This window comes from Centroberyx affinis, unplaced genomic scaffold, assembly GCF_046629955.1.
Source record: "Centroberyx affinis isolate AG114_WGS23_722 - 3 ecotype Tasmania unplaced genomic scaffold, CSIRO-AGI_Caff_v1 ptg005494l_1, whole genome shotgun sequence".
Taxonomy (NCBI): Eukaryota; Metazoa; Chordata; class Actinopteri; order Beryciformes; family Berycidae; genus Centroberyx; species Centroberyx affinis.
In genome coordinates, this window is record NW_027282756.1 from 12,501 (window position 1) to 20,881 (window position 8,381).

Genomic DNA, 8,381 nt, shown 5'->3' on the forward strand with positions numbered 1-8,381 from the left:
TAAAGGATTCTTTGGCTGCATCAGGTATTTCTTTAATAGAATACAGATTAAAGTGAGCTGGATCTGGATCTGGATCAAGAGGAGAGCCTGTTTGCATGTTCCATGATGTTGATAGATCAGCCTGTGTGTGTGTGTGTGTGTGTGTGTGTGTGTGTGTGTGTGTGTCTGTGTGTGTGTGTGCTGTGTGTTTCCTCTGCTCACCAGCAGGTGGAGCGACACGCAGTGTGATCTGAACCGTAACCGTTTGTTCGAAGATCTCGCGATAATTCCAGGTCGGAGAGAGCTGGGTTAGTAGAAATGTTGTGATTGGTCAATCGCCAGACCGCTGAAGCAAACCGATTGGTTCTCCCGCAGGTAAACACGGAAGTGTGCTCCACGGTGTGAGCGGGCTGAGGCTAGCTGCTGCAGAACGAACAAACCTAAAGATTTAAACCGTTTTAAAACATTTCCTCACTCCTTTCCCGTCGGGTTGGTTAAAGGACTTTATTACCGCTAAAGCCAGCCGGCTGCAGCGGCAGGTGGGTGGGGATTACTTCAGGAAATATAGCTTTCAATCCCGTTAGCCTGTTAGCCTGTTAGCCTGTTAGCCTGTTAGCTGAGAATCACATCTCCACTTTCCTCTGAGCTGTCTGTGACCCACGACTGGTCATTTAGCATATTGATTAAATCATATCTAGTCAGTCCCTTTACTAATGATTTATCACATTGAGCAAATAATAATTTAATAATAATAATAATATCTAGTCAGTCACCAGTCAGTTTGGTTTTGGTGGAAATGTGTTTTAGTTGCAGGGACTTTTCCATCTTTTACTGTTTAGTTCACTTTGTTTAGTTTGATTCACTGTATTTCTAATTCTACTGCATGTTTATTTATTTTATGGTTAGTACTCTATCAGATCCAGCTCTAACTCTTTATTTGTCTGTCTCTCTATCAGATCTAGCTCTAACTCTTTGTCTGTCTGTCTCTCTATCAGATCTAGCTCTAACCTTTTATTTGTCTCTCTCTCTATCAGATCTAGCTCTAACTCTTTATTCGTCTGTCTCTCTCTCTATCAGATCTAGCTCTAACTCTTTGTCTCTCTCTCTATCAGCTCTAGCTCTAACTGTTTATTTGTCTGTCTCTCTATCAGATCTAGCTCTAACTCTTTATTTGTCTGTCTCTCTATCAGATCTAGCTCTAACTTTATTTGTCTGTCTCTCTATCAGATCTAGCTCTAACTCTTTATTCGTCTCTCTCTCTATCAGATCTAGCTCTAACTTTATTTGTCTGTCTGTCTCTCTATCAGATCTAGCTCTAACTCTTTATTCGTCTGTCTCTCTATCAGATCTAGCTCTAACTTTATTTGTCTGTCTGTCTCTCTATCAGCTCTAGCTCTAACTCTTTGTCTCTCTCTCTAACAGCTCTAGCTCTAACCTTTTATTTGTCTCTCTCTCTATCAGCTCTAGCTCTAACTCTTTGTCTGTCTGTCTCTCTATCAGCTCTAGCTCTAACTCTTTATTCGTCTGTCTCTCTATCAGCTCTAGCTCTAACTTTATTTGTCTGTCTCTCTATCAGATCTAGCTCTAACTTTATTTGTCTGTCTCTCTATCAGATCTAGCTCTAACTTTATTTGTCTGTCTCTCTATCAGATCTAGCTCTAACTCTTTATTTGTCTGTCTCTCTATCAGCTCTAGCTCTAACTTTATTTGTCTGTCTCTCTATCAGCTCTAGCTCTAACTCTTTATTTGTCTGTCTCTCTATCAGCTCTAGCTCTAACTTTATTCGTCTGTCTCTCTATCAGCTCTAGCTCTAACTCTTTGTCTGTCTGTCTCTCTATCAGCTCTAGCTCTAACTCTTTATTTGTCTCTCTCTCTATCAGCTCTAGCTCTAACTCTTTGTCTGTCTGTCTCTCTATCAGCTCTAGCTCTAACTCTTTGTCTGTGTGTCTCTTCAGTCTCGGTCCTGTCCGTCATGTCGTCGTCTCGTGGCGAAGGCGTGGCGGGGGGGGCGGCGCTCCACCTGCAGTGCCCCCTGTGCGGTCACTTCTCTAAGAGCCACGCCCACCTGCTGGCCCACACGGCGGCGGCCCACCCGGCCCGGCTGGAGCGCACGGCGGTGGGCCGGCTGGGGAACCTGCTGCTGTACCAGAGCACCGCCCGCCTGTTCCACTGCTCCGCCTGCTTCCACACCACCAGAGACTTCACCAAGCTCTACGCTCACATCGTCTCCAAACACTGCACCGACGGGCGGGGGGAGGGGGGGGGGGGGGAGGGGGAGGCCGGGGGGGGGGAGGGACAAGACGGGGGAGGAGGAGGAGGAGGAGGAGGAAGGTCAGAAGGAGAAGGAGAAGGAGAAGGAGGGAGGGAAGGAGGTTTCTCTGAAGCGGAACAGGAGTAACGAGGAGGAGAAGACGGGAGAGGAGGAAGGGAGCGATGAGGCTGTGAAGAGGAAGAGGAGCGGCGAGGGGGAGGAGGAGGAGGAAGGCGAGGTTAAGGGCGAGGTCAAGGGCGAGGTCAAGGGTGAGGTCAAGGGCGAGGTCAAGGGCGAGGTCAAGGGCGAAGGCGAGGGCGATGACGGCGTGCTGCTGTTCGATGGCGGCGGTTACCGCTGCCTGATCTGTGGCTGGAGACACAAGCTGAAGGCTCTGGGCGTGAACCACGTGGTGCGGAGGCACGACATCCCCAAGGCCTACGCCGCCCAGGCCGTCAAACGAGACCCGGCCGCCGCCGACCCCGCCGCCGCAGCCGCCGGCGCCGCGCCCGGACCCGCCCGCCGCAGCACCACCGAGGAAGAGGAGGCGGCGCTGGCCAGCAGCGAGCTGCTGAAGGAGGAGATGGAGGCGACGGCTAAAGTGGTTCGCTTCATCACCAACCGCTTCGTCTGTCTGATCTGTGGATGGAAGACCAAGCTGAAGGGTGAGAATACTACTGCTGCTAGTATTAGTAGTACTAGTACTGTTAGTACTACTGCTACCACTACTACTACTACTACTACTACTAGGGCTGGGCAATATATCAATATTACATCAATATTGTGATATGAGACTAGATATCGTCTTAGATGTTGGATATGGTAATATGGTGATATGGCATAAGTGTGTTTTCCTGGTTTTAAAGGCTGCATTACAGTAAAGTGATGTCATTTCCTGAACTTACCAGACTGTTCTAGCTGTTCTGTTATTTGCCTTTAGTCATTATATCCACATTACTGATGATTATTTATCAAAAATCTCATTGTGTAAATATTTTGTGAAAGCACCAATAGTCATCCCTACAATATTGTCGCGATATCGATATCGAAGTATTTGGTCAAAAATATGTGATATTTGATTTTTTACAACTGAACATTTAGCCCATTTCGTAGAAAATACCGATATATACGTATATCGAGATATGACTTTTGGTCCATATCGCCCAGCCCTACTACTACTGCTAGTATTAGTAGTAATAGTACTGTTAGTACTACTGCAACCACTACTACTACTACTACTGCTAAAAATAAAGAAAAATGTTTTTTCTCGATAAAAACTTGAATCACAAGAAAGAGACAAAGTGATGGAGTTGGTGCATGTGTGTGTGTGTGTGTGTGTGTGTGTGTGTGTGTGTGTGTGTGTGTGTGTGTGTGTGTGTGTGTGTGTGTGTGTGTCCCTGCAGGCTTTGCCATCAGTCACGTGGTGCGCAGCCACGATGTGCCGCGTCCGTACGGCTGTAAGGAGTGCAGGAGGAGCTTCTTCCTGCCCAGCCACCTGCAGCAGCACCTCCGCTCACAGCACCGCCCCGGCCGCTACGCCTGCCCCTTCTGCTGCTTCAGGTCACACTTCCTGGGAGGCTTCAGGAGGCACTGCAGCCGCTGCAACGCCCGGGAGGAGGAGCAGGAGGAGGAGCAGGAGGAGGAGCAGCAGGAGGAGCAGGAGGAGGAGGAGGAGGAGATGATGGGGCGGGGGGGAGGAGAGGAGAGCAGCAGGAGGAGGAGGAGACTGGGGGAGGAGACGGGAAGAGTAGACGAGAGGAAGAGGAGGGGGGGAGGTCCAGTTACTCAGCGCTGGATCAGAGCTTCCCCCCGGTGCCCCGTTCACTTCAACACAGCAGCTGATCTGAGGTCAGACCGGAAGGAGAGCAGCGGACTGTCCGACAGAGAGGCTGATCTGAGGTCAGACCGGAAGGAGAGCAGCGGACTGTCCGACAGAGAGGCTGATCTGAGGTCAGACCGGAAGGAGAGCAGCGGACTGTCCGACAGAGAGGCTGATCTGAGGTCAGACCGGAAGGAGAGCAGCGGACTGTCCGACAGAGCGGCTGATCTGAGGTCAGACCGGAAGGAGAGCAGCGGACTGTCCGACAGAGAGGCTGATCTGAGGTCAGACCGGAAGGAGAGCAGCGACTGTCCGACAGAGAGGCTGATCTGAGGTCAGACCGGAAGGAGAGCAGCGGACTGTCCGACAGAGAGGCTGATCTGAGGTCAGACCGGAAGGAGAGCAGCGGACTGTCCGACAGAGAGGCTGATCTGAGGTCAGACCGGAAGGAGAGCAGCGGACTGTCCGACAGAGAGGCTGATCTGAGGTCAGACCGGAAGGAGAGCAGCGGACTGTCCGACAGAGAGGCTGATCTGGAGTCAGACTGTAGAAGAGGAAGGAGACTCAGCAGACTCAGAGACCAAACGTTACATTTAGAGGGTTTAGTGTTAAACCAGGTTCCAGTCTGATGATCCATGATGTAGTCCAGTTTACTAGAAGTAGATTAAAGCTTAATAGTGGTTTTGTGTAGTTGTTGTCTTTTCTTACTCCTAAACTACTCAGCATGCTAACATCTGTGTGTCTGAACCAGCAGGTCTTCAGTCAGTTTGATCTGCTGCAGTCTGTTCTGCTGGTTCTGTTCAGTCTCAACAGTTATCTAGTTTTGATTAATCAACCCAGCTGTACTGTGAGGATCATTAAAGCTGCAGTAAGCGATTTTCCGACCACTAGAGGGCGTCAGAAACCGCAACACATTTGTAACTAAACCACAGCAAAACTGCTGGACTACAGAGGCCCCAAAGGACAAACCTAGCATAGGGCCGTGCATAAATGCTAACAGCTAAGCTAACCGTACCTTTGGAGAAGTGTTCTCACTTTGACTGGTCTTTCTCCTGCTGAAGGTCACATGACCCACAGTGACAAGTGAAGAGGGAGGAAGTTTACTAGTTTAACAAGTTTACCGGTTTAACAAGTTTACTGGTTTAACAAATTTACCAGTTTGACAAGTTCACTGGTTTAACAGGTTTACTAGTTTAACAAGTTCACCGGTTTAACAAGTTTACTGGTTTAACAAGTTTACTAGTTTAACAAGTTTACTGGTTTAAGAAGTTTACTAGCTTAACAAGTTTACTGGTTTAAAAAGTTTACTGGTTTACTAGTTTAACAAGTTTACTGGTTTAACAAGTTTACTGGTTTACTAGTTTAACAAGTTTACTAATTTAACAAGTTTACTGGTAAAAGTTTTACTGGTTTACTAATTTAACAAGTTTACTGGTTTACTAGTTTACTAATTTAACAAGTTTACTGGTTTAACAAGTTTACTGGTTTACTAGTTTAACAAGTTTACTGGTTTAACAAGTTTACCGGTTTGACAAATCCGGCTTAACAAGTTTACTAGCTTAACAAGTTCACTGGTTTACTGGTTTAACAAGTTTACTGTCTTAACAAGTTCACCAGTTTAACAAGTTTAACAGTTTGACAAGTTTACTCGCTCGCTTCATCGATTCCTCCACTAAGAGAATGTTTTTCAGGAATGGGAGGGGAAAAGAAAAGAGGAGAAAACACAGCTGGATATTGGTTTATATCGTTATGACTCCACACAGAACACAGCAGCTTCAGGATCGGTTACAGGGTCTGAAGTCGCTTATTGCAGGTTTAAAGAACCATATGTCTCTTTTCTGAGAGTGAAGGTCTGCAGCCAATCAGAAGCTCCTCAGCGGCTCCATAGATAAACTCGTGTCAACATTTATTTCAGTCACACTGGTTCATGTTTCCTCTGTTTTGTTAACTGACATGTTGATAAATGACTGTAATAAGCCAAATCTTGTCATTTCTACAGATCTTTTTGGCTCAAACACAGCAGAGTGTGTGTGTGTGTGTGTGTGTGTGTGTGTGTGTGTGTGTGTGTGTGTGTGTTCACTGTTCACCATGTGAGCGCAAGGTTGTGGGTTCAGATCCTGTTCTTGACCTTTGACCCTTTGTCTTCTCATCTTCCATCAAATGAAGCTTAATAAAAAAAAATTTGGCTTTTTTTTTTTAACATGTTTTTTTTGTTTTTTTTTACAAAAAACAGACATGAGGATTCAGTTCAGATCTGTGCTATGGTTCAGTAATAAGACAATAAGAATTAAAAAATATAGATAGGCTACAGAAGATTTGATCAACAAAGGATTAACCCTTTGTTGACTAAATATTCCATAATATTTAAAGTATTGACCCGACTGAGAACAAAGTCCTCTTCAGAACTCTGTATTGATCACATCAGTAATATATTATTGATCACATCTCATCAGCAGGATGACCCACTGGCTCATAGAGTTTGATATTGATGAAAGACTGCAGATCCATGAAGGAAATCTGTTTCTGTATTTCTTGTTCCATAATGTGGAGTTGTGAAGCGCTTTGAGACTCCACCTGTGATTCAGGGATTTAAAAATAAAGTTCTGGGCTAATATGTGTATGGGACCTGTCTAATATGTGTATGGGACCTGTCTAATATGGGTGTGGGACCTGTCTAATATGTGTATGGGACCTGTCTAATATGTGTATGGGACCTGTCTAATATGTGTATGGGACCTGTCTAACATCTGTCTGTAGCAGCCAGTGTGGATTCCAGTCCTGGCAGCAGCCTGTCTGTTGCTCTGGATCTCTTTGCAGTCTGTCCACACTGTGTATTTCTGTGGATCTGCCTGTAGGGGGCGGTGTGTCTCTCTGTCAGCCGGTGTGTTTCCGGTCATGTTAAAGACACGGCAGACCGGTTTCAGCCACAACATTTCTCCTCCATCTGGGACGGAAGCCACACTCAGACTGTCAGGCAGAGACAGAGAAACAGCCGCTGATCCTGCTGAGCTGTTTCTCACTTTGGGCTTCATCACCTTCAGCATCTGATTTCTACAAGTGTTCACACTGCTGAGGACAACATGGAGACACTAAAGAGGGAGACGGCCGGGGTTTGAACCGGCAACCTGTCACATGACAAGCAGCTGCTGATCTCACTGAGCTACAAGCAGCTGAGAAGCTTCATCCATCACATTATTTATATCACAGGTCAAACCGCTGATTTAAACAGAACAGCCTTTACTCAGAAACACAGTGTGATAATTACAGCTGTTATGACAGAAGACAGACACTAGAAACAAATAAAGTTTAAATAAAGTTTCTCTCTCTCTCTCTCTCTCTCTCTCTCTCTCTCTCTCTCTCTCTCTCTCTCTCTCTCTCTTTCAACCAGTCTGACAGACAGTTAAAAATATCTTTAATTAACAAAGTTTAATTTTTCATCTTCACAGTGAGATCTGATGATGTTTTAGTTATTTTTAATCAGATTTATGTTGATTTACAGCAGAAATGTAATTTTTTTTATCCTGGCTTTCCTGTGGGTGAGAGACAGAGAGAGAGACAGAGAGAGAGAGAGAGAAAACAGAGTTGTCAGAAGATCCCGCTGTAAAAAGTTCAACCTGTCTCTCTCTCTGTCAGACAGACAGGTTGAACTTTTTACAGCGGGCTCTTCACCAAACTCTGTTTTCTCTCTCTCTCTCTCACTCTCCCTCTCTGTCTCTCACCCACAGGAAAGCCAGGATAAAAAATTTTACATTTCTGCTGTAAAAAAAAACAAAAAACATCATCAGATCTCACTGTGAGGATGAAAAATTAAACTTTGTTAATTTAAAAAAAAGTTTGTCTTAGTATATTTCTACTTCAAACAAACAAACAGACTGTCAGGTACAAATGTTTAAATTAATGAAGATTAATTTTTCATCTTCACAGTGAGATCTGATGATGTTTCAGTTTTTTATGAATCAGATTTATGTTGATTTACAGCAGAAATGTAAAATGTTTTAGCCTGGCTGTAGTGCTGAGAAGATTCATCCATTCTACTTTTGATAATCGATTAATGGTTTTAATCATCTATCAGTAAAAACACCAAACACAGATCTGCTGCTTTTCTGTTTCATCTCTTTATTAAATGAATTATTTTCTGTCTGCTGCTCAGACTGAGGAAGAAACCTGAAGAATCACTTTGGACTCTGAACATGATGACGTCTGTCCTTATGTTTTACACTTTATAGACTAAATGATTCATGGAAAAGATAATCGATAGATTAATCGATAAAGAAAATAATCGTTAGTTGCAGCCCTACATACAGTAAGTCACAGTTCAGTCCATCATAGTGT

At 44.9% G+C, this 8,381-nt stretch overlaps 1 protein-coding gene across 1 annotated transcript; it reads left to right on the forward strand.

Annotated features, from left to right (window-relative positions):
• Positions 1-382: 382 nt before the first annotated feature.
• LOC139667401 (zinc finger protein 777-like) lies at positions 383-4,382 on the forward strand. The gene is made up of 4 exons (XM_071546849.1): positions 383-518; positions 1,935-2,226; positions 2,273-2,895; positions 3,634-4,382. Exons 2-4 carry the CDS (start codon positions 1,952-1,954, stop codon positions 4,380-4,382), a joined length of 1,647 nt encoding a protein of 548 aa, XP_071402950.1. The 5' UTR covers positions 383-518; positions 1,935-1,951.
• The last annotated feature ends 3,999 nt before the right edge of the window (positions 4,383-8,381 follow it).